The following is a 27,542-nucleotide window of genomic DNA, read 5'->3' as shown; positions in this document are numbered from 1 at the left end:
TTCCATTGAGCCTTAATAGAACCACATACAAGGTCAAGGACAGAAAGGTCATGTTGGGACCAAACCCCAAAAGCAACAAACATCCAAAAGCTCAGAGCTGCAACTGACGACATTACAGATAGCAGTGACCTAATCTGCATTCACTCTCTGCCTATAAAGGCAATCTAACGTTGAGGAGTGAACACCATACATAACTGATATAAACATTACGAGTAAATTAGTTTCATCTGAAAAGAGTGGTTGAGGCAATGGATAGTGGGAAGGGAGCAAGGAAAAGGGCAACTGTTACATTTCCCATACTCTCAGAAAGGATGACTGCTGACTAGGCCAGCATTTATTGCCCACCCCTAATTGCTTTGAAAAAGGGTGGAGGCGAGTTATCTTCTTGAACCAATGCAGTCCATGTGCTTTAGGTAGACCCACAATGCCATTAGGAAGATAATTCAAGGATTTTGACTCAACGACACCGAAGGAATAGCAATATATATCTAACTCAGGATGTTGAATGGTTTGGAGGGGAACTTGCAGGAGATGGTGACCAGGCATCTGCTGCTTTTGTCCTTCTAGATGGAAGTGGTCATGGGTTTGGAAATGCTGCCTAAAGATCTTCGGTGAAAATTTGCAGTCCATCTTGTAGAAAGTACACACTGCTTCTGACAGTGTGTTGGAGGAAGTGGATGTTTGTGGATGTGGTGCTAATCAAGCAAGCTGCTGTGCCCTGATGGTGTCAAGCTTGAGTGTTGTTGCAGCTGACTCCATCCACGCAAGTGGGGAGTATTCCAACACACTCCTGTCTTGTGTCTTGTGGGCAGACTTTGGGGAGTCAGTTGCTGAGCTACTCATTGCAATATTCCGAGCTTTTGATCTGCTTTTGTAGCCACCATGTTTATTTGGCAAGTCCGTTTGAGCTTCTGGTCAATGATAACCCCAAGAATGTTGATAGTGGGGGAATTCATTGATGTCTCTTATTGGAGACAGTCATTACCTGGCATTTGTGTGACATGAATGTTACTTGCTACTTGTCACCTCAAGCCTGGATATTGTCCAGATGTCACTGCATTTGAACAGTATCTAAGAAGTCACGAATGGTGTTGAACAGTGTGTAATCACAGTCAACATTCCCACTCCCCACCTTATGAGGGAAGGTCATTAATGAAGCAGCTAAAGGAGTTTGGGCCAAGAATATTATCCTGAGGAGCTCCTGTAGAGATGCCCTGGAGCCGACTTGGCTGCTCTCTAACAACCAGATGGCTTAGGGGTAGTATCACTAGCTTATTAATCAAGAAGCTCAGCTAAAGTCTCAGGGACCTGGATTCAAATCCTGCCAATGGCAGATAGCGGAGTTTGAATTCAGTAAAAACAAATCTGCAATAACACCATCCCCTCTCCAGCCTATCACCCTCACCTTAACCTCCTTCCACCTATCGCATTCCCAACGCCCCTCCCCCAAGTCCCTCCTCCCTACCTTTTATCTTAGCCTGCTTGGCACACCTTCCTCATTCTTGAAGAAGGGCTTATGCCCGAAATGTCGATTCTCCTGCTCTTTGGATGCTGCGCTTTTCCAGCAACACATTTTTCAGCTCTGATCTCCAGCATCTGCAGTCCTCACTTTCTCCTAATAACAATCTAATGACCATGAAACCATTGTTGATTGTTGGAAACTCTGCCCAAAACATTGATTCTCCTGCTCCTCGGATGCTGCCTGACCTGCTGTGCTTTTCCAGCACCACACTCTCGACAGTTGGAAAAACCCATCTGGTCACAAATACCCTTTAAGGAAGGAAATCTGCCATTTTCATTGATCTGGCCTTAATGTTACACCAGATTCTCAGTGATGAAATGGATTCTCAACTGCTCTTTGGCTTGTGAGATCATTTCAATCAGTTCAAAGGCAACTAGGGACAGGCAATCAATGCTAACCAGCCAGTGACACGAGTGGAAAGACACCATCTTCTTATGTTCCAGATAAAACTCCAACCAGCAGAGTTTGCCCCGATACTGACTGATTGCAGTTTTCTGGATTCCTTGGCTCATGCCATTTACTTGCCCTTATTCAGGTCTAAAACACCATTGGCAAACCCACTCTTCTACCCTTTCAAACTGGATGCAAAATGCAATCATGTTGTGGACCCTGACAATTAGTGATCGCTGTACCAAGTGAATCAGTGTCAAACTTGCATGTGTTGTGAAAATTACACTCCAATGATAATTTCTTTCTCAAGAACACAAAAATCTGGAGGAGTAAGCCATTCAGCCCTTTGAGCCTGTTCTGCCATTCAGTACAACCATGGCTTATCAACCATCACAACACCCTTATCAACCACTTTTCCCCCTCCATATCCTTGGGCATTTCCAGACAAAGCCAACTAATTTGTGAAATCATACAATGTCTTGGCCTTGATTACGTATATCAGTGAATTCCATGGGCTCACCACTCTCAGGGTGAAGTCTGTCTGATATCCTTGGACTGTGATCCCTGGTTCCAGACTGCCCCATCATCAGGGACATCTTCCAACATCAACTCTTGATTAGAATTTTACAGATCCCGATGAGATCTCCCCATTGTTCTTCTGAAATCCAGTGAATATAATCCTAGCTGATTTAACCTCTTCTCATACATCAGGTCTGAAAAATTTTGTTGCACTCTCTTTCGCAAGAGCATCCTTCCTCAGATAAGGAGACCAAAAGTGGCATTCAATATTCCAGGTGAGGCCTCACCAAGGCCTTGTATAATTGTGGAAAGACATCCCTGCTCTTGTACTTAAATCCTCTTGGTATGAAGGCCAACATACAGTTTACCTTCTTGATCACCTGCTGTACCTCTTATGCTTATATTCAGTGACTGATGTGCGAAGTCTTGTTACACATTCGTCTCAATTTATAACCATTCAGCTAACAAACTACCTTCCTGTTTCAGCTCCCAAAGTGAATTACCTCTCATTTATCCACATTATCCTGCATCTATCATTTATTTGTCCAATAATTCAGCTTGTCCAAATCACACTGAAGCATCCTGCTCACAGCTCACCCTCTCATTCAGCTGTAATTAAGAACAAGTTCTGATGGAGATGTCACGTGACCTGCTAGTCCAATCAGGGAGAGACTAGAAAATCTGCACAAGGTGTGGGTGAACTTGTCCAGCAGTGAAATCAGGGAGCTAGGCATCTATCGACTGTGTAATGTACTCAGCAAATAAGTGTTTCCAGTTGTAATAAATCATTGCATTCGAAAAATTAACCAGCAGAGCCAAGCTTACGTATAATTACAACAGCTTTATGTTCTCTGCATATTCAGAGATATTACATTTAATTCCCTCATCCAAATTCATTCACATATATTGTGAATTGTTGAGGCCCAAGCCCTAAACCCTAAAGTACCCCACTAGTCACTGCTTGCCATTCGGAAAAAGACCCAATTATTCTTACTCTGTTTCCTGTCCACTAACTAGTTTTCTATCTTTCTCAATATTCTACCGTCCCATTCCATGCTAATCTTTTATGTAGGACTTAGTCAAAAACTTTCAGAAAGTCGAAATAAACCACCTTAACTGGCATCCCCCCACACCATCCCCATCAACTCTATTTTTCACACCCTCAAAGAATTCCAGTGGACTTGTCAAACATGAATTCCCTTTCGTAAATCGATGATGACTCTGTCCATCTGGCCACTATTTTCCAAATGCTCAGCTGTTAATTCTTTTATAACGGACTCAAGCATTTTCCCATGACCAACATCAGGTTGACTGGTCTAAAATTCCTGTTTTCCCTGTGTCTTTTTGAAATAGAGGGGTTACATTAGTTGCCATCCAATCTGTAGGCACTGTAGCACATAGCATAAAATCTTGAAAATGACCACCAATTCATCCACCACTTCTAGAGCCACTTGGTTAAGCTTTTTAAAATTCATTCACGAGGGCATTGCTGGCTAGGCCAGCCTTTACTGCCCATCCTGAACTGCCCAGATGGCATTTTAGAATCAACCACGCCAGGTCAGGTAAGGATGGCAGTTTCCTTCCCTAAAAGACATTAGTGAACCAACTGGGTTTTTTCCACAATCGATAATGGATTCATGGTCATTAGACTCTTCATTCCAAATTTTCACTGAATTCAAATTTCACCATCTGCCTGGGTCTCTGGATTAACAATAACCCAGCAATAATACCACTAGGCCATTGCCTCCCTGAGTACTCTGCGACGTAGATATCAGGCCCCAGGGATTTATCTGCTTTTAATCCCATAAATAACCCCAACACAATTTCCCTGCTAAAAACTGATTTCCTTCAGTTCCTCCCTCTCACTAAACAGTGTTGCCCAACATTTCTGCTATTTGTTATTTGTGCCTTCCTTTGTGAACAGAACTAAAGTATGCATTTAGTTTTGCTCCCCATTATGAATTCTCCTGTTTCTGATTGTAGGGAACCTACATTTATCTTCACCAAACCTTTTCTCTTCACGTATGTAGAAAAACATTTAAACTCAGTTTGTGTGTTACTTGTCAGCTTACTCTTGTACTGTTTTCCCTTTCTTAATCAATTCCCTAGTCATCCTTTGCTAAATTTTAAGCTCCTACTCATTTAGTCTGTAATTGTTTTCAGGCCAATTTCTCTGTCCCTTCCATGGATCTAGTATTAGATATTTTTTCCTGTGCATGATGTTTTGGCCACCCATCCCATTTTACTTTTGTGCCAGACAGCAATGAATGACCGTTGTTGCTGTTCACCTTTGCACTCTTGGAATGATTGCCATTGCCTTTCCACTATCATCCCTTTAAGTAATGTTCCCTAACTATCATTGCCAAATCGAGCCTCACACCTTCGGAATTCCTTCTATTTAGATTCAGGACTGCGAGTCTCAAAATCAACATCACTCTCCATTTTCATGAGGAATTCTAAAATATTTGGTTGCTCAGCATCAAAGGGCGTCACACAACTACACTGTCAACTATTCCTTTCTCATGACATGCTCTCTAGTCAGTTTCTCAATGTATTGGTCCAGAAACCAGCAGACATACTCTTCAGGACTTCCTCCTCTTTACCATTACTACTGATGTGATTTGCACAATGTATATATAGATTAAAGCCACCTAAAATTACAGTTGTTCTTTTATTGCATGCATCATTGCTTAATGCCATTCCAAATGTCACCCCAACAGTATAGGGGTCTGAAAAATCTCCAGCTGTTTTATTGCGTTTTGGTCTAACTCTACCCATACCTGATTCCACATTATTGGAGCCTCTATCCTTCCTCACGATTGCTCGTTAGAGGAAATTAATACAATGTAACTACAACACCTTTTCCTTCTTGCCTATCTTTCTTAAATACTGAATACAGTTGGATATTCAGTTCCTAACCCCGGCCACCTTTCATCCACATCTCTTACAATATCATACCTGCTTTGATCAACTTGCACGATTAAGTCATCCACTTTATTTGCAAATGCTCCATGCATTAAGGTACAAAGTCAAATGGCCTGTCTTGTTAAGATTACTTATCACAATCCCACCATTTTTCACTATCTTGATTGATTGATCCTGGCCCTCAATTCCTCTGCTTAGCACTTGTCTTATTCTCCTGTCTTTTGTCCTTGATCCCCCTTCCTCTGACTCATTGCATAGTTTCACATCTTGCTGCCATTTTAGTCTTTGGAGATAAAAGTGTAATCAGTTTGAAAGGTCAATTGAACATACGGTGTAGACAACTGGATCTATCTAAAGAAAAGTTAAGTACTAAAGAAGAAATGAACATGAACCGATGAGGGGAAGTTGGGGGTCTCCCCTCCAATCTCTCTCAATGTTAACGTCAGTGCCCAGGAATAAAAACTTCAACAGTCATTCACTGAAAACTCAAGACCTATAAACCAGGCCAACATGACACAACATCTTTACAACTAGGCCCAGACTCAAAAACTCTACTATCAAGGACTCGTAAAAACTTGAAGTTCAATTACCTTAGATTTCCTGTCTGTTGAAGACAATGCCCCTGGCCCCCTTTATACTCATTACCAGCATGTTTGATTTTACTTTTTTGTGGATTGTGATAACATTTATTCATAAAAACCTTGCAATTTGGCTCGCTCATTTTAGAAGTATGTTTTCATTGAACTGTGATAACTGTATACTAAAAAAGTGAAAATATTTGTTGAGACAGACCAGAAAAGGTTTGATTAAAAAGAGAGAAGCCAATCCCTCCACCTGGTCATAACAATACAAACACAGTCTAACACCCCTGATATTTCATGCATGTGCTCTCTTCCTCCCAACCAAACACCACTCACAAACAGACTGGCAAATCTCACCTGCTGATAGATTATTTCTACCACTTCTTGAAGTGCTTCATCAGTGTTGACCCAGCCATTCATCATCTCCGTGAACTGCACAATCTCCAGTTCAAAGCTCCCAGGCAGAGAGGTCAGTAGAGTCAAAAAATCATGGAGATAATCAGCAAGTATGAGGTCAGAGGGTATTTCAAAATCCACAAATGCCTCATCTGGAACTTTCTGTTGAGACACCAAGGGTAAAGGCACATATTAAACAAGGAAGAGCAAAGGGAAGTTTACAAGATGATGAGGAACGTGCAAACAGAAGTAGCCCATTCAGTCTGACCCGCCATTCAATATGATCAAGGCTGATTCACCCCATTACCTACATGCCCCTGATGAGAAATCTATCTCCACAGACTCAGTAATTCCACAGAGAAGTAAAAACGTTCACAATCCTCTGGCTAAAAATAGTTCCAACTCAGAACAAAACAGCACCCCTCCCTTTACTTTTAAATTGTGCACACCCCTGCAACGGTTTCTAACTTCCCAACCAGAAGAGACTTGGCTATATCTACTCCGTCCATCCCTTTTTAAATATTTTGTCAGTTTCACTGAGTACACCTCTTGCTCTTCTAAATACAATATTAACACAAATAGATGGACCAAGCGTAGGTCACCCAGCCCATCAAGCCTGCGCCGTCATTCAATAAGATCATTGCTGATCTGATTTCAACTGCAACTCTACGTTCACATATCCTTGATAACCTTCATTGTCCTTGATTATCAAGGACAATCTATCTCTGCTTTAAAAATACCGAAGGGGGATCCAAGATGGCGGCGATCTGAAAGATCTGCTCTGCTGGGCTCTGCACAATTCAGGCGAAGTGGTGCTTTTGCCCTCCCCATCTAAGTTATTTCAGAAAAATTCGAGAATTAAACAGTTGGGGAATCATTATAAATTTTTTTTTTGGTAAGTGATGACGACAAAAGGTAAAGGTTCAACTAAGTCTGAATATATGGGACATTCGCCAGCAGCATCAGGCACACCCGCAACCGTAGCTACAGCCTCCTTTGAAACTTTGTTCAAATCACTTACCCAACAGACCTTGGCTGCAGAGTTCTTGAACTCCAGGAAATGATCAAGGCGAGTCACACTAGGCTGGAACTGAACTCCTGCACGAGCAGGAGCTTGAAGGGCTCGGAAAGCAAATGGAAGAGGTTGAACAGCGGAACACAGCAGAGACTGTGACCAAGTCCTCGAGAAACGGGATTGGGCCTTAACTGTTTGAGGTCATCAACCTGCTCAGAGGTAAGAGAAAGAATATCCGGATCATCGAGTTGCCGGAGGGAGTGGAAGGCAAGCAGCCAGTAAGTTTTTTTTGAAGACTGGCGGCTGCAAATTCTTGGTTGGGAGGCTGAAGCAGGTCGACAGAGCTCACCGGCTTACAGTACGCAGGCCGGGTTCCGACCAGCACCCCTGTCCGGTCCTAGTGCGATTTCAATGCGACAGGGACAAGCAGAGTTTTATGGAAGCTTCCAGAAAGCAGGGGAAGGATCCACAGGCCTTGATTTACAAAGGATCCAGGATAATGTTCTTCCAGGACTTTTCTGCAGCCATGATCCGTAAAAGGAAGTCCTTTGATGAGGTTAAGAGAAGACTGAGGGACCTCTGTATTCAGTAAGGTATCTGGTGGTGCTTCATTTTACTCATGGGTCTGTATGCTCATTTGATTCTTCAGAAAAAGCAAAAACCTTTCTGGACACTTTAAAATAGACTGGATGGTCGAAAGGATATGGACATTTTTTCTAATCTGCCCAAGTATCACACAAGGATTGATCTTTTCCTATCCCTGCAATTTTTTTTGGATTCGGTGATGTCCTGCACAATTGGGAATATTAACATTTCAGATCACGCAACAGTAAACTTAGTGGTCAAGATTAAGGGCAATGTCACAGGTTCAAGGCACTGGCAAATGGATCCCTTTATTTTCAAGGGCATTAAGTTCATTGAGTATTTCTCTAATGAGTTTAAAGCATTCTTAGCCATCAATTTATATATGACTAGTAACCTGTCCATTCTCTCGGAGACTGCTAAGGCTTATGCAAGGGGGATAATTGATCTCTTACCCTGCCAGTTGGAAGCAACAGAAGGGAGAGCAGCAGTGTCTGCTCAAGGCACGACTGAAAGCAGCCAGGACGGCATATTGTAATAAGCTATCGGTGGCTAAGTTACAGCAGGTCACAGGTCTTGGGTCCACCTTGAATTCCATGCTCACTCAGACAGCAAGGAAGGAACTTTCTTTTGCGAAACAAAGGTTGCTTGAGCACGGTGTCAGGCTGGGCAAATATCTGGCCAGGAAAAACACACACTGTTTTACTTCCATTGTTAAAGCGGACCAGACCAGTTTCATAAAGGGCCACAGATCCACCAACAATGTTAGGTTACTTAATATGGTCCAAGCGTGTCAACAGCAATCAGTTCAGGGATTAGTGATCTCTTTTGATGCAAGGAACGCATTTGATCAGGTTGACCAGCCATAACGTTTTTTAAAGGAACGGTTTGGGCAAGGTGAAGTCATTATTAGGTGGATCCTTTATAGTGATCCTCTGGCTGCAGTTTTCACCAACGATGTAATTTTTGGTGTCTGTAGGAACAGTCAGCAAGGCTGTCCCCCTCACCTATACTTTTTACATTGGTGAATGAACTGCTGGCAGAGGCAGAGGTTATCCACAGGGATCCTAACATAACTGCCCCAGAAGTGGGATCAAAGGCACACAAGATCACATTATATGCGAATGACGCTCGAATCTGTTTGCCAAACCCAGTAGTTTCTGTACCCTATTAGATACAATGTATTAATTATTTGGCTCCTTTTCACATGAAGATTAATTGTTCAAAATTGGAGGCTATGCCTATAGGGGGGGGGGGGGGGGGGGGGGGGGTGTCGTGAGGGGGGGGGGGTGTCGTCAGGGAAAACGATGTCGAGGGTGAGTCACTGTTTCCCTTAAAGTGGTCACGGGGGTTTCCTTATTTAGGTATTTTTGTTACTCCTGTCTTCGATCAGTTACTTAAGACTAATTTTATCCACTTGTTTCACAAAGTTAAACAAGATCTTCAAAGATGGGAGGCTCTTCCAATATCTTGCTTCGGTCAAGTAGCCCTTATTAAAACAATGTCCTTCCTTGTTTGCTATACCCTCTGCAAATGCTTCCTTTGATTTTTCCCAGGCAAACATTATGCAGACTTAATAGATGGTTTCGCTCTTTTATCTGACACCAAAGGCAGCCCCTTATTAAGCTCGCCAAATTGCAAGTGCCTCAAGAACTGGGGGAAAGGGACCTCCCTGATATTAAAAGATATTAATTTCCCTTTTATCTTTTCTGAGTGACTGGGTTCGAGAGGACCTGGCATCAATACGGTTAGATATTGAGGCCTCCCAGGCAAAGTGTCCTCTTATTAGCCTGTTGTTCTTAGATAAACTGAGGGGAGTTACGGAATAGTGTCGTAATCCAATAATTATTAATAGGCGATTGGAGGGCAATGCGGCAGAGCGAGGATAATATATCTAAAACTTCTTTTCTTACCCCTATAGCTGGTATGCTAGGGTTCCAGCCAGGGAATAATGGACCCCAGGTTTAAACTCTGGGTAGCTAGGGGAATTTCCTGTTTGGGTGACTTACTTGTGGATGAAACAATGGTGTCCTTTGGCCAAATAAACCCCAAGTATGGATTATCTAGCAGAGACCTTTTTTTGTTTTTCCAGATTGGAGATTTTATTCAAAAAGGAACTCTGCTTTGGACTGACTCCTACAGATCCGATACAGAGAAGAGGGTGCTTCATTCCAAGATCACGGTCTCAGTTAGCACTCGTTATCATCTGTTGAGGGATGGTTCCTTGGATAGTACTGAGCGATGAGAGAGATCTGGGGGAGAGTTAGGAGTTGAAATCTCCTCAGACATGGGAGCATACTTGTCTAGCTATGACGAGCTGATTTAGTGAACTCGGTAGGAACCAGAGAGGAAGAATTTCGAGTAAATGCAGGTCTAATAAATGCAGCTCTTGAAGGTCGGGAGCTATTGTTTCGTTGTGCACGATACGTGCACTCAAATCTAGTGCCTTAAGTTTTGTTCTTGAATTATTTTTGCAATTGAGTCTTAGTTGATTTACTCTGATGTACATTTCGCTGTCTTTTTCTGTCACTGTCTTGCATTCTCAAAATTAAAAATACTTCCTCTGTATTTTTCCTCCAACCTCACCTTTTATTCACCACTTCCTAAAACTGGGCCATCACCACCCACTTAACATTTAAAACCCATTCTACTCCACAGTTATGCAGTTCCCAATCACATCTGTACCAGCACAGTTCAGATGCAGACCATCTCAATAGTACAAATCCTACTTTCCCCAGTGTTGGTCCTAGTACCTCAGGACCAAACCCCACTTGCCTTGTACCTGTGTTTCAGCTATTCATTTATATGTTAATTTGCTCGTAGCTCAGATAATAATCTACAGATTACACCTTTGAGCTTCGTTTTTTTAATCTGGTGCCTAGCTCTGCAGACTGGAGATGCACAACTTCATTCCCAGTTCTACAGGTGTCATTGGTGCCAACACTGATCCCCCTCCCCCTGAACCCTAGCACTGGTCAGAGAACACAGTCACCAGGACTCATTCTCTTGGCTGTAGAGATTACGCTGTCCCCTATGATTATATTCTGTTTGCCTCCATCACTTTGACTTGTAATACTGTGTCATGCTAATTTAGCTCATGTCTCCCACAGCCCTGCTTTGATCTAAACAAGCCGAGAGAACCTCAAACCTATTGGAGTTTGCAGTTTTCATCCTCATCTCTAACTTATATACTAGTCCCCTGATTTGGAGATTATGCCCTCTGCATTTTGCATCTAATCTGCAAGTACGCTATGATTCTTGCATATTTCACTAATATTACCCCTCGTTCTTCAGAACTCCAAAGAGTATAGGCCAAACTTACTCAACCTCTTCTCCTAAGACAATCTTTCCAAACCTGGCATTTGCTTAGTAAGCCTTTTCTGGACTGCCTCCAATATCAGTAGAGCTTCCTTAGATAAAAGGAACAAGAACTATTTACAGTAGTTCAGTTGTGGTTAAACTAGGGCCTTGAATAGTTTTACAAAGACCTGTTACATTTATACTCAATACCATTTGAAATAAAGCTCAACATTCCATTTACCTTCCCCACTAAATTGAAGTTGCGTGCTATTTTTTTGCGAAGGATCTTTAGTGAACTTCTGCAGTGCATCTTGTAGATAGTACACACTACTGTGACTGAGCATTAGTGATGGAGGGATTGGATGCTTGTGGATGTGCTGCCAATCAAGTGGGCTGTTTTATCCAAGGTAGTGTCAAGCTTCTTGGGTATTGTTGGAGCTGCACCCATCCCAACTAGTGAATTCTAGATTCTATCACATTCCTGCACCTTCCTTCTGGGGAGTCAGAAGGTGGTCACACACTACAGTATTCCCAGCCTCTGACCTGCTCTTGCAGCTACATGAGGCAAGTCCAGTTAAGTTTCTGGTAAATAGTAACTCCAAAGGATGTTGATATAGTAGGAGATTCAGTGATAATAACACCGTTGAATATAATGGGGCAGTGGTTAGATAGTCACTAGTTGGAGATGGTCATTGCTTGGCATTTGTGAGGTGTGAATGTGACTTACCACTTCGTCAGCCCAAGCCTGGATACTGTCCAGATATCATTGCATTTGGACATGGATTGCTTCAGTATCTGAGGAGTTAGGAATGTTGAACATTGTTCACCTATGATCGCACACTATATCTGACATGATGGAGAGGTTATTGATGAAGCAGCTGAAGATGGTTGGGCTGAGGACACTGCCCTGAGAAACTCTTAGAGATGTCCTGGAGTAGAATGGACTAACCCCCACCAACCACAACCATTTTCCTATGTACCAGGTATGACTTCAAACAGTGGAAACTTCACCCCGAGAGCCATTGATTCCAGTTTTTCCAGGGCTCCTGGATGCCACACCCGATCAAATAAGGGCCTGGATGTCAAGGACTGTTACTCTCACCTCACCTCTGGAAGTCAGCTCTTTTGTCCATGTTTGATCCAAGGCTGCAATGAGGTCAGGAGCTGAGTGGCCCTGGTGGAACCCAAACTAGGCATCACTGAGCAGGTGCTGTTTGATAGCACCATTGATGACATCTTCCATCATTTCACTGATGATCAAGGCATGATAACTGGCTTGTTAACCAGAGTTGCATTTATACTGCTTTTTGTGTGCAAACCTGGTCAATTTTCCACATTGTCAGGTAGATGCTATTTAGAACATGGAAGTGCCCCACGACACTATGGGGGGTATTCTCAATGTGAAGGCAGGACTTTGTCTCCACAATGCCTGCGCAGTGATTACTCTTACTGATCCTGTCATAGACAGATGCATCTGCAGCCAAAGTGGTAAGGATGAGGTCACGAATATTTTTCCCTAATCCCTCACCACCTGTTACAGATGCAATCTTGCAGCTCTGTCCTTTCAGACCCAACCAGCTCAATCAGCAGTGTTGCTGCCGAACTACTCTTGGGTGGATATTAAAACACCCACCTGCAGTGCATTTTGCACTCTTGCCACCCTCAGTGTCTCCTCTAAGTGTTCTTCAACTGATTGATCAGGTGGTTTACTTGCCATCAGACTTCAAGGATACTAAAGTCAGTTTTGAGGACTCCCAGGTCAACTCCCTCCTGACTGTATACCTGCGTGCCATCACCTTTGCTGGGTCTGTCCTACTAATGGGATAGAACAAATCCAGGGATTGTGATGTTGGTGTCTGGGACATTGTAAGGTATGATTAAACTGGAGTATGATGTTGTTGCTTGGCTAGTCTGTGAGACAGCTCTCCCAATTTGGACACTAGCCCCTATATTAGTAATGAGGACTTTGCAGGACTGAGAGGGCTGTTTCTGCTGTTGCCTTTCTCGGGGTCTAGGTTGATACCGAGTGGAATGGCTGATTTAATTTCTTCGTTCAGACTTTCTAACAATTGATAGGTTTGTTAGGCCATTTCAGACAGCAACTGACAGTCAACCACACTGCTGTGGATTTGAAGTCATGCTTAGGGCAGACCAGGTGAAGATTGCAGACAATACTGAGCTACATGGGGTTCTTCTTTCCAACAATCATTTCATGTTTCTAAATTCCAGATTTTTTTTGTATTGAACTCAAATTTCATCAGCTGCTGTGGCAGGCTTTGAACCTGGATCAGCCGAACATTAGCCAAGTTTCTAGAGTCATAGTCTAACGATAATACCACTTGGCTACTACATTCCTCAGACAGCACCTTCCAAACCCATGACCACTTACATCTGAATGAACAAGGGCAGCAGAACACCGTGCCCTGCAAGTTCCATTCCAAGCCGCTCACCATCCTGACTTGGAAATATGTTGCCGCTCCTTCAGTATCACTGGGTCAAGATCCTGGAATTCCCTCCCTAAGGGCATTGTGGGTCTACCTACAGCAGTTCAAGAAGGCAGCTCACCCCTACTGTCTATGGGGCAACCGAAGGACAGGCAATAAATGCTGGCCAGCCAACAATGCCGATGTACCACAAAGGAATTTCAAAAAAGATTGATGCATGACAGACCCGAAATCCCCATGTACTGTAGTTTTGCATAGTCTCTCGCCATTCAAGAAATCAACAAATTAATTTTAAAAGAGTTTTGCACTTTGCCCTCAAAACTCTCTCATTGTCATTCCACCCATCTGCATACCCCAACATTCAAGACCCCACACCTCCCACTAAACTGGGCTTACAACGTGTGTTTCGTTTCTGCATAACGTAATTGGAATTGTTCATGATGACCGAGTCTGGAATTGCTCGCACATTAGTTTCCAGATTAACAGGTATGCACAGGTGTGGACGCCTTATTCCCCAACCTCGTTCTCTTTGAAGCCTGTGTTAACTTTGAGCTCCCATTTTCTTTTTGGTGACTTAAAAAAGCTCTTGCTGTGCATCTTGGTATTACTTGCAAGATTGCGCTCAAAGCTTACCTTTTCCCGCTGTCATTTTTGTGAATGTCTTTTGTTGTTCAAGTTAATGCTAGCCTTAACTTCCTTGGTTCACCAGTTGGCTTTTCCTTCCCTAAAATCCTTTTCTCAGTAGGATGTATCTTTGGTTCGAGTCCCAATCTAGTTTTAAATTTCTGCCATTTTTCCTCAACTGTCTTCGCTGCTAAACTCTTTATACATCTGCCCTGTCAAGGCCCTTAATCTTGTACGTGGGGTACTGGCAGACACAGTTCTTGGAGCCCAGTGCAAAGGGACAGTGTGATTTGGACAAGTTGAGCAACTGGACAAATGCATAACCGATGAAGCATCACATGGATACATGAGGTTATCCACACTGGCAGCAAAATCAGGAAGACAGGTGATGATGTGAATGGTGATAGATTTCAGAAGTAGGGGGTACAACAAGACCTGTATGTCCTCGCATAGATTAGATTAGATTAGATTAGATTACTTACAGTGTGGAAACAGGCCCTTCGGCCCAACAAGTCCACACCGACCCGCCGAAGCGCAACCCACCCATACCCCTACATTTACCCCTTAAACCTAACACTACGGGCAATTTAGCATGGCCAATTCACCTGACCCGCACATCTTTGGACTGTGGGAGGAAACCGGAGCACGCGGAGGAAACCCACGCAGACACGGGGAGAACGTGCAAACTCCACACAGTCAGTCGCCTGAGTCGGGAATTGAACCCGGGTCTACAGGCGCTGTGAGGCAGCAGTGCTAACCACTGGGCCACCGTGCCGCATACTTGTCACTGAAAGTAAGCATGCAGATGCGGTAGACAATAAAGGCAGCAAATGATATGTAAAGCCTTCATAGTAAGAGGGCGCAAGCATAGGAGCAGGGATGTTTTGCTTCCTGAGACGACAACTAGAATACTGTTTATAGCTTTGGTCTCTTATTGGAGGAAGGATATTCTGGTTATAGAGGGAGTACAATGAAGCTTTACCAGACTGATTCCTGGGATTGCAGGACTGATGTATAGGGAGAGACTGAATTGGTTATAACTATATTCACTCAAGTTTAGAAGTATGAGGGGAGATATCAGAGTAACCTATAAAATTCCAACATGTTTAGATATGGTAATCACAGAAAGCATGCTGCTGATAACTGGAGAGTCCAGAACCTGTCTAAATCATAGTCTAAAGATACAAGGTAGACCACTGAGGATTGGGTTGAGGAGAAATTTCTTTCAAGTGGTGAGCCTATGGAATTTTCTGCCACAGAGTGGTCAAGGCCAAAACACTGAATGTCTTCAAGGAGTTAAATATAGTTATTCAGGTCAAAGGTCCAGAACAAAAATCTTCAGCTGCTTCATCAATGACCTTCCCTTGACCATAAGGTCAGAAGTGGGGATGTTTGCCAATAATCACACAATGTTCAACACAATTCATGATACCTCAGATACAGAAGTAGTCCATGTTCAAATGAAACAAGATCTGGATAAGATCCAGGCTTGGGTTAACAAGTGGCAAGTAACATTCACACCACAGAAATGCCAGGCAATGACCATCCCCAAGACAATCTAATCACTGCCCTTAGATATTCAATGGTGTTACCATCATTCCTCCCAGTATCAACATCCTCTGTGTTAGCACTGACCAGAAGCTCAACTGGACTTGCCACATAAATGCAGTGACTACAAAGGCAAGTAACTCACCTCTTGATTTCCCAAAGCCTGACTTCCATTTACAAGGCACAAGTCTGGAGTATGATGGAATACTCCCCACATGCCTAGTTGAGTGCAGCTCCAACAACACTCAAGTAGCTTAACACTATCCACAACAAAGCAGCTGCTGACTGTCACCATATCCACAAGTACCCACTCACCTCTTCACCAATGCTTGGTCACGGCAGCATGTACTAACTACAAGATGCATTTTAGAAATTCACCAAAGTTCCTGAGACAGCACCTTCCAAACCCAGCAATGTCCACATCCCACAACGGAATATCAATAAAAAAGGATCAAGGGAATGGGGAGGATAACACAACAGGATACTGATTTGGTTGGTCAATCACTATCATAGTGCACAGGCTTGAGGAGCTGAACGACCTATTCCTGTGATTACATTGTACAGATTTAGCAAGACCGCCCTACTTTTCGACTCCAGTAACTTTGAAATAAATGCTAACACTCCACTTGCTGTCCCAATTACCCAGGAAATGTGGCTACAAGCTTCTTGTGATGAGTTGGATGAGGATTCCCAAATCCTTTTGTTCTGTAGCTATCTGCAGTTTTTCTCTATTTAATTATGTGCAGCTCTCCTATTCCTCCTGCCAAACTGCGTAACCTCTCATTTTCCCATGTTAAATTCCATCTGCTAAGTTTTTGCCCACTCACTTAATCCCATTGTCACTTCCGATATTTCAATAAAACAAACTTGCAAATCAGGAAGAACGCAACTGAACTGCATTAAAATCCTGCAGCACAGCAGGAGGCTGCAATCTTGTTATCTGAAGAAAGGACCAGAATAACAGAACTGAAAAGAGCATCAAGGCGTTCTTTTACTGGATAAGAGATTTTGACTATCCACAACATGTTGCCAGGTGAACTGAACAAACATTCAAACTTAGGACCAAACAAGGACATCGAAAGAACAACTATGAGAAGTACCTGAGCAACACTTAATCCTGTACCACCTTAACGCACTTTCCCTAAACTGTATCCTTGCTCCATACTCACCGACTGCACTGCCATGAAGCCTGGTGGGTAGAACTCTGGTGCACTAGCTGATAGTTTTGACTGGATGGTAAATGCTTCCATTCGCTGTGGTTTAACCATGGCAGTATTTGTGCTGTGAGACAGATATTGGTCATGAGATCCCAATGCCATCTGGCCGCGGCTGCTACTCTCTGGAAAATTACAAAAAGACAAAGTGTCAACTTTTTTTCTGCTCATTCTTCCTCCCATGTGCCAAAATTAAGATTCAATACAAAATTCTCATTTCCACTCAACAAACAGAGATCTACTTCTGGTCCAGCAAGTACATCTGAGTGCACTTGCTAGCTGAGCATTACACAGGCTCAAGAGACAATATTCAATCAGTATTCTCATATCTGAAACTGCTGGTATTAACAGATCCCAATGGTCTGATTTAGGGATTTACTCAAGTATAACTTGTTCTATACAAATCACCTTCAGTGTAATAAACAAGAGAAATATTACAGAAAAGCAGACATTAGAATCAAAGTTCTTGGAATCCCATGGCAATAAAGATCCAAACAGAACAAACCAGTCAGCAAGAGGTAAAGCTCAATCAAAGCCAAGTGATTGGCCTTGGCTTCACAAACAGACTGCCAAAGCCAAGTATTAAATAAGCCACAAGCGTTTCAGGTACACTTACATAACTCCACTAGTAATAGCAGTGACAATTCAAGCGCTTGATTAGGAAATGCCAGAAAAAGATCAATATCCATTGAAGAATTCTACTATCACACTGGTTCAGGTCACTCTGCTGTAACGCTTGCTTCATTAACGCAAGTTCATTGTAACGTCATGATTTGGAGATGCTGATGCTGGACTGGAGTGTGCAAAGTTAAAAATCACAACACCAGGTTATAGTCCAATAGGTTTGATTGGAAGCACTAGCTTTTGGAGCGCTGCTCCTTCATCAGGTGGTTGTGGAGGACACAAATGTAAGTCAGAATTTATAGCAAAAGTTTACTGTGTGATGTAACTGAAATTATACATTGAAAAATACCTGGATTGTTTGTTGAGTCTTTCATCTGTTCGAATACCATGATAGTTTCACTTCTTTCATATGTAAATCACAAAACCTTTTTTTAAAAAGTTACATTCTAAGGTTAACTGTATGGTGGCACAGTGGTTAGCACTGCTGCCTCACAGCGCCAGAGACCCGGATTCAAATCCCTCCTCGGGCAACTGTGTGTGTGGAGTTCGCACATTCTCCCAGTATCTGCGTGGGTTTCCTCCGGGTGTTCCAGTTTCCTCTCACAGTCCAAAAATGTGCAGGTTTGGTGAATTGGCCATGCTAAATTGTCCGTAGTGTTAGGTGAAGGGGCAAATGTAGGGGAATGTGTGTGAGTGGGTTGCTCTTCGGAGGGTCGGTGTGGACTTGTTGGGTTGAAGGGCCTGTTTCCACACTAAGTAATCTAATCTAAAAAAAACTAACGATTGGTGTCAGCCAGATAATATGTTGAAGGTGTTAGCCCCCTGTGTTCCCTGTCTGTGCTATAATGTTTAGACTGATTCTAATCTAAAAAGTGAGTTAACAGAGTCTTACATGGATTCATGAAGTTTTTGAGCAAAGTACAATGTAACTCTGCAAGTACAAATTCACTCCACATGCGTGTGCGAGTGCGTGGGTGTACATACGTATAGTGCAATGGTGGTCACCTGTAATGTGACAGGAACCCAAGGTCCCGGTTGAGGCCCTCCCTATGGGTACGGAACTTAGCTATCAGCCTCTGCTTGGCCACTTTTCGCTGCTGCCTGTCCCAAAGTCCGCCTTGGAGGATGGTCACCCGAAGGTCCAAGGTCAAATGTCCTGGACCACTGAAGTGTTCCCCAACTGGGAGGGAACACTCCTGTCTGTTGACTGTTGTGGGGTGCTCATTCATCTGTTGCCATAGCCTTTGTTCGGTTTCCCCAATGTACCATGCCTCAGGGCATCCTTGTCTGCAACATATAAGATAGATAATGTTGGCTGAGTCACATGAGTACCTGTCACGTACATGGTGGGAGCTGTCCCCACGTGTAATGGTGGTATCCATGTCCACACTCTGACACGGCTTGCAGCGCCAACCATGACAGGGTTGGACGGAGTTGGCCTGAAAGCCAGGCAGCTTGCTATGAACAATGATCTGTTTGAGGTTTGGCAGTTGGTTAAAGGCAAACAGTGGAGGTGTGGGGAAGGTCTTGGCGAGGTGCTCATCCTCATTGATAATGCGTAGCAAGTCACGGAGAACACGGCGTAGTTTTTTAGCTTTTGGGAAGTACTGGACAAGGAAGGGTACCCTGTCGGTTGCAGCATGTGTCTGTATCCTGAGGTCATTACAGTTCCCTTCTGTGGCACGTTGGAACTGGTGGTCGATGAGTTGAGCATCGTACCCCGTTTTTATGAGGGCATCCCTGAGTACTTCCAGGTGTCCGTCACGTTCCTCCTCATCTGAGCAGATCCGGTGTACAGGTAGGGCTTGTCCATAGGGGATGGCTGTTTTAATATGTTTTGGGTGGAAGCTGGAGAAGTGTAGCATTGTGAGGTTGTCTGTGGGTTTGCGGTAGAGGTGGTGCTGAGGTGTCCCTCCTTGTTGGAGATGCACATGTCCAAGAATGAGACAGATAGTCGAGAGTAGTCCATGGTGAGTTTGATGGCGGGATGAAACTTGTTTATATCACTGTAGTTTTACCAGTGACTCCTCGCCATGGGTCCAGAGGAAGAAAGTGCTGTCAATGTACAGTGTATAATGGTGTATAATGTTCGTTGGAGATCCTGGGTAGAGATGAAGTCTTGTTCGAACCTGTGCATGAAGATGTTGACATATTGGGGTGCAAATTTGGTTCCCATGGCTGTTCCATGTGTCTGGATGAAGAACTGGTTGTCAAAGGTGAAGACGTTGTGATCAAAGATAAAGCGGATGAGTTGTAGGACGGTGCTCGGAGATTGGCAGTTGATGGTGTTGAGTACTGAGGCTGTTGCCGCGATGCTGTCATTGTGGGAGATGCTGGTGGAGAGTGCTGAAACGTCCATTGTAACGAGGAATGTTCCCGGTTCGACTGGTCTGTGGGTGCTGAGTTTCTGTAAGAAATCCATAGTATCGCGACAGAAGCTGGGGATCCACTGTACAATAGGTTTCAAGATGCCTTCAACATAGCCGGAGAGGATCCCATTGCCTGATACGATGGGACATCCTGATGTATTGGCTTTATCTTTGGAAGGCAGTAGAAGTCGCCTACACGAGAAGTACGTGGAAAGAGGACGCATAGAGAACTCTGAAGGATTGGATCCAAAGTCCTGATCTATGTGTTTAATTCACGGGTGTGTTCTTTGGTCGGATCAGCTGGTAGTTGCCTGTAGTGTTCCTGGTTGTTCAGTTGCCAGTCCACTTCCTTGCAGTAATCTGTTCTATTCTGAATTACGATGGCTCCTCCTTTGTCTACTGGTTTGATGACAATGTTGTGATTGGTTTTGAGAGCATGGATGGCGTTGCATTGTGAACGGGTGATGTTTTGCTCTACCTTATGAGTATGGCTGATGAATCTGGCATTTATATATTTCCTGACAGTTTGAGTATACATGTCAAGCCCAGGGCAACAGCCCTCTGGTGAGGCTGATAGCTAAGTTCTGTACCCATAGGGAGGGCCTCAACTGGGATCTTGAGTTCACTACTGGTGATTACCATTGCACTATATACACACACAGACACTCCTACACATACACACACACACATACACATTCTCCTATTTACACACACATACACAGACACACTCACAATCCCACACACACACACGCATGCATCCTCTCACAGACTTAGACACTCTACATTCACATACGCACACATATACACTCACTCTCACAACCCCCCCATCCCAGACAGACACACACATATAATATATATATTTATATTTGTGGGGTGAATTTGTACTTGCAGAGTTACATTGTACTTTGCTCAAAAACTGCATGAATCCATGTAAGACTCTGTTAACTCACTTTTTAGATTAGAATCAGTCTAAACATTATAACACAGACAGGGAACACAGGGGGCTAACACCTTCAACATATTATCTGGCTGACACCAATTGTGACAGTTAACCTGAGAATGTATCTTTTTAAAAAAAAAGGTTTTGTGATTTACATACGAAAGAAGTGAAACTATCATGGTATTCGAACAGATGAAAGACTCAACAAACAATCAAGGTATTTTTCAATGTATAATTTCAGTTACATCACACGGTCAATTTTTGCTATAAATTCTGTGCCTTACAATTGTGTCCTCCACAACCACCTGATGAAGGAGCGGCGCTCCGAAAGCTAGTGCTTCCAATTAAACCTGTTGGACTGTAACCTGGTGTTGTGATTTTTAACATCATTCTAATGTGATTGACAAATTGGGAACACTGTTTCTAAAGGACAAACTTTTAAAACTTGTGTCAGCTGTATTGCAATTACATCGTCAACACTTGAAGCATGACTCTTCTATAGTGTGGGGTTGCACAAGAATGCAACTATAGCATTATTGAAGAATGACCTGTAGAGTTGCAGGCAGTCGGTCAGCTCCATTGGCTGGCCAACTCGTTTGCGATAGAATAATACCTATGGTTGAGTTTCAATCCCACCCCAGTTGATATCATCATGAAGGTCCCAACCTCTTAACTGCAGCCCTCACCTAAGACATTGTGACCTTTAGGTGAAACTCACTACCAGTCGTCTCTCTCCAATGAGAGAGAGCAGCCCTTTGGTCGCCTGGATCTAAGGCACAGCATGCTTCTGGAGAGAATGGTGCTTTTTTGTGTGTTTGCCTTTTGAATATCTATGACATAATCTTGGGCTGCGTATCTTCTGCGAATAAAATGATAAGTTGCCTTCCAGTCTGTTAGTTTGATGGGTGAGATTGGGTGAAAGGAATGTATTTAACAACTGGTGGCAATGTTTTCCAACCTATTTGGAAATTGCCTAGCTTCCAACTCAGCACCTTCTTGAAACAGAAATAAAGCAGTAGGGACAAAGCAGATCAAACCCACATCCCCACAACTTAGGGCACTTTGCAGAGGAAGTTTAACATTGCAAATAAAACAAAAATAATGGAAATACTCAGCAGGTCTGGGAGCAGCGGTGGAGAAAGTTAAAATTTAAGGGCAAGGATCTTTCTTCATAACTGGAGGGCTGGGGGGAGGAAGAAACCTGGAAACATCATTTTCGCCTATGTACATTCAACACCATTAGGCCTCGTATATTATTGGGAATAAACCATTACCAAACAGAAATAGCCATGCTCAGACAACTCTTCAAGAATTTGGGGAACTATTTACATCCTCTAATCTTAATTTATCAGAATTCACTTTTTTCCATCCTGAGGACAGTCATTGAATCAGACACTACGGAAGAGCCCATCAAGTTAGCACTGGCAAAAAAAAGTTTAAAATCGATGCTCGCCCCATTTTCCAGCAATTGGCTCAGAGCCTTAAATGTCATGTCATTTCAAGCGCTCATCTAAGTACTTAGTGTGTGTGATCTTTCCAACCTCAACTATCCTCGCAGACACCGAAGTTTAGATTCCCACCACCCACTGGATTAAAAATATTTACTTCAAATCCCCTCTAAACCTCCTGGCTTTCACTTGCAAATTATGTTCTCTTACATGTGGGCGGCTCGGTGCACAGTGGTTAGCACTGCTGCCTCACAGCGCCAGAGACCCGGGTTCAATTCCTGCCTCAGGCAACTGTCTGTATGGAGTTTGCACATTCTCCCCGTGTCTGCGTGGGTTTCCTCCGGGTGCTCCAGTTTCCTCCCACAGTTCAAAATTGTGCAGGTTAGGTGAATTGGCCATGCTAAATTGCCTGTAGTGTTACATGAAGGGGTAAATGTAGGGGAATGGGTCTGGGTGGGTTGCGCTTCGGTGGGTCGGTGTGGACTTGATGAGTTGAAGGGACTGTTTCCACACTGTAAGTGATCTAAGATCTAAGTAATCATTCAACCCTTCAATCAAGTGGAACAGCTGCTTTCTGTTCATCTGCTCATCCCTATAATCTTAAAACAACTCAATCAGATCCCTTCTCAGCCTCCTCTGCTCTAAAGAAAACAACAGTTTAGCCAGCCCCTCCTCACAGCTGAAGTGCGCCATGCCAGGAAACGTCCTGGTGAATCTCCTCTGTACACCCTCCAGGCCAACCATATCCTCCCTATAACTAGGTGATGAGAATTGCACACAGTACTCCACTTGTGGCCGAACCAAAGTCCAGTACAGTTCCAACATGACTTCCCTGCTTGTTATTCTTATAATCTATGCCATGTTCCATATGCCTTAATTACCCTATTAAGCTGTCCCACCACTTCGAGAAATCCGTGAACAAGCACCCCAAAAGCCCTCTGTTCCTCTGAGCTTCCTAATGCCTTGTCATTCATTGAGTACTCCCTTGGCTTCTTCCTTCTTTACCAGGAAGTCAGGAAAGAGGACTTTGAAGGGTCAACACAGTTAAGGTTTACACTATCCAGGACAAAGCAGCCTCTGATTGTGTGAAGGTAGTGAATGCTTATGATGAATAGGGTGCCAAAGTATTGCAATGAATATCACATCCTACAGTATGCATTGCAGCAAGTCACCAAAGCTCCTCTGACAACACCTTCTAAACTTATGACCACTATCACCCCAAAGATAAATGCAGATTCGTGGGAACACAACCTCCTCAAAATTCCCCACAAAGCCACACACAATCCTGACTTGAAATTGGATTATTATTTCTTCGCTGATGCTGGTCAAAATCTTGGAACCCCTGCTCTAACAGCACCATGGTGTCCTTGCCACTGTAGAGGCTCAGGAAGGCAGCTCACCTTCTCCAGGCCGTTAGGGAAGGGCAATAAATGTGGACCAAGCCAACAATGTCTGCATCCGATAAATAACAACAGAAAACCTTTCTTAAAAGCCATATGGACAACCTTCAATGTATTCTAGTTATCACCCTTCTCTGCTCATTTCATTAAAAACAAAATCAACAGGATCAATCAAATACTATCTGCTTTTTGTTACTCAGGACTAGCTCTCAGGAAATGTGTATGGCTGTCATATTTGCCACTTTTCAATCACCCGCATTAAGAAAATTTAGAAGATGAAGGGAATCCCTTCAGTTCCCTTTGTTTTTCCGAACCTGAAATGAACGCCATCTTGCTACCAAGCCTGTCATGACCATGGATCATGACCCCAGATCACAAATAGACATGTTGAACTTTAATTACATGTTTTTCCAAAAAAAGGACATTGAACCAAAGGTTCTGCTCGAAATGTCGACTCTCCTGCTCCTCAGAATCTGCCCGACCAGCTGTGCTTTTCCAGGACCACACTTGTTGACTCTTACGTCCAACATTTGCAGTCATCATTTTCTCCTCCCTACTATCTCTCCAGTGTCATTTTCCAGTAGTCCAATGCCCACTTTTGTCTCTCTTTTGCCCTTTATTTAAAGAAACACTTACAGTCTTACTTTATATTACTGACTATTTCACCCTCATATTTAATTTTTTCCCTTGTTATTTTTTCCTGTCGCCCTCTGTTGGTTTTTGTAAGCTTCCCAATCCTCTGGTTTCCTATGCCCCTCACATTATATGCTTTCTCTTTTGCTTTTATGCTATCCCTGACTTCCCTAGTCAGCCATGGTTGCCTCATCCTCCCTGCACCATGCTTCTTTTTCGTCGGGATCAATCTCTGTTGTGTCTCCTCAATTACTCCCAGAAACTCCTGCCCTTGCTGCTCCCCTGTCTTTCCTATCAGGCTCCTCTCCCAGTCGGTTCTACCCAGCTCAGCCCTCATGCCTCTGTAGTTACCCTTATTCAGCTAGAATACTGTTAGCTCTGATTCTACCTTCTCCTTCTGAATTTACTCTGCAATGTGAATCCTATTAGGATCACTGCCTAAGGATTCCTTCACCTTCAGTTCCCTCAGCAAGTCTGCCTCATTGCACAACAAAAATTCCAGTATTGCATTCCCTAATCGGCTCCGCCACAAGCTGCTCCAAAAAAACCATCTTGTAGACATTCCAAAAATTCCTTTTCTTGGAATCCACGACCAATCTGATTTTCCCAATCGCCTGCATAATAAAATCCCCCATGATCACTGTAACTTGGCCTTTCTTACAGATTTTTCTCTTTGTGTATCTTGAGCACCAGCTCCTGACTGCTGTTCAGAGGCCTGTATATAACTCCAACTATTTCGTTTATTACGACTGATTTAATTTCATTTCATATTCAGAAGGCAACGCCATCCCGTTTGCCCACCTGCCTATCTTTTCAACAGAATATATATCCTCGAATATTCAGCTCCCAATCCTGATCCCCTTGCAGCCTGGTCTCCATAATGCCTACCAAGTCGTACCTGCCGCAAACTCATTTACCTTATTCCTTAAACTGCGTGCATTCAGATATAACACCTTCAGTCCTGTATGAACCATCCCTCTTCTCACTGCTGTTTGTTTGTCCAGTGTGCTTGAAGTTTGATTGCTAATCCTTTCCAAACACACTGTCCTATTTGTGTCTGTACTGGAGATTTTAATAACCTCGCCTGAGTTCTGCACTCTTACCTCCTCCTTTAACTTGGGCTTTCTAATTTCCTCTATAACTCAGTGGTGTGACTGTCACCTGAAACACAGCGCCCAGGTAATTCTCCCTCTCCCTGATGAGAAAGCTTGTAGCCTTCCGTGTGACACATCTGCTACAGGATATGCAGGAAAGTGCTTGACCACAGTGGGTGGACCCATTTTTATGAAGAGTTAAGGATATCTCTTAAATATCAATGGATCAGTGTAAATAAGGTGATAACATTTATGCATTTGTGGAATGTGTGGCAGTACTTCGTTTTGACCCAGAGGGCTGGAAGCTGCGCATATTTTACAGTTGGGAGGTCAGATAACTGCATTTCTGGTTTATACTGAAGGCCCTTAACAAAACTCATACTAAATAGGAAAAGAACTTGCAATTTAATAAGCTGAGTGGAATATGCACATAATAGAACAATTCTGATACATCTTTATGTATACTACACTGAGCAGATTTGAATTTATGAAGCTCAGCTCTGTAATCTTGACTGTTCTGGAATGTGAATGTCTCATTACCCTTAAAAGCTACGAAAACACAAAGGTTGAAACTGAGAGGTTTAAGAAAGTTGGAAGATGCTCATACGTGTGAGGGGCGGGGGGGAGGGATGGAGAGACAAGATGGAAACTCTTGTGGTCTGATTTGAGTGCACAGTTGCTTGTCATAGATTGAATGCTTGTGTTTTGTTCCCTAGAGCTCGAGATCTGGGAATGTTATGAATTTAATGTGCATATTGGGACTCTAAGACGATTTTTTTTTTTAAAAAGCCATGTCATAGGACAACAGTACTGGGCATGTTAGCTGAGCGAGGTTACCTCATGACCTTTTCCACATAGTTTAGACTAGTCTCTTATTATGACATACTGTTACAAGGGAAGCTTATCTTGCCAAGGCAATTGGCCTGGCTTGATCAGGGTTTCCCATTTTGATGTGCATGTAGCCTAATTAGTCAAGCATACTCAGGCCTGTCAATTAGTTTCTCTTCCCCTACAAACTTTTGCCATTTTATTGTTGCTTATCTGATTAAGGACATGGGTATTTTTGTAATCTCAGTACCAATTTCTGTATAAAGACAGCTTGTTTGCAACAATAAGGGGAGTAGCCTGAACGAGCTCTTGGGGATAAGAGCTGGCACCGCTACTCTGCTATGGTTTAAAACCTTAGCTCAAGCATGGCTTGTAGGTATCTATGTTATAGTGTAACATTGATAGATGCCATAGATAAATCAAGGTAATTTGAAGTGTAAGAGTTTTATATTCCAGACTACCACAGAGTACGATCACCGGGATGAACCAAAAGAGGCTTACAGGTCGAGTCTATTACAGATTGCCCTGAGCCGTCTTTAATAGATACTTTAACACTGATGTCTCACAATGTTTGAAGCTCACACTCCAGCTCATCGACTCTGGGCCGGGCTTTCTCAAGCAACCATTTACTACAGATATGATCACTGGGAATGACAATGGGGTTCAACAGCTTCCAAATCATGCAGAAACAACGCATCGTCTGACCCTCCATCCTTATCTAATTTAATTAATTTTGAATATTTCAGAATTGTTTTTTTACTCTTTTTATATCTCTGCTTATTTTCTCAATCTGAATGCAAGTTGTAACCAATAACTTCACGATGCAATTTAACATACATTCACCCTAAACCCATTTGACAACATTTGGCCCATATCCCTCTAAACCCGTTACTAATCATTGACCCACTCAGATGCCTTTTAAATGTTGTAATCGTACCTGCCGTGAGAATGTGTATGGGGTACAAGCAAGCAGGGAAAAAGTTAAGTTCTGAGTTTTGTGAAACAAGAAATTCAGGTCTAGAGTGGTGCTGGAAAAGCACAGCAGTTCAGGCAGCATCCAAGGAGCAGGAAAATCGACGTTTTGGGCCAAAGCCCTTCATCAGGAATAGAGGCAGGATGCCTGCAAGATGGATAGATAAATGAGGG

At 43.2% G+C, this 27,542-nt stretch overlaps 1 protein-coding gene across 1 annotated transcript in view; it reads right to left on the bottom strand.

The window, feature by feature from the left end:
- paip1 (poly(A) binding protein interacting protein 1) overlaps positions 1 to 27,542 on the bottom strand; it is a 70,023-nt gene that overhangs the window by 24,342 nt on the left and 18,139 nt on the right. The window contains exons 2-3 of the mRNA XM_043703143.1: positions 17,016 to 17,185; positions 6,295 to 6,495 (exon numbers count right to left, since the gene is read on the bottom strand). Coding sequence (XP_043559078.1) covers positions 6,295 to 6,495; positions 17,016 to 17,185 — 371 coding nt within the window. The remainder of the gene's footprint in view (positions 1 to 6,294; positions 6,496 to 17,015; positions 17,186 to 27,542) is intronic.

Source organism: Chiloscyllium plagiosum, chromosome 2 (genome assembly GCF_004010195.1).
Source record: "Chiloscyllium plagiosum isolate BGI_BamShark_2017 chromosome 2, ASM401019v2, whole genome shotgun sequence".
Taxonomy (NCBI): domain Eukaryota; kingdom Metazoa; phylum Chordata; class Chondrichthyes; order Orectolobiformes; family Hemiscylliidae; genus Chiloscyllium; species Chiloscyllium plagiosum.
Note: the sequence above shows the minus strand (reverse complement) of the source record. Positions and strands in the feature narration are given on the sequence as shown.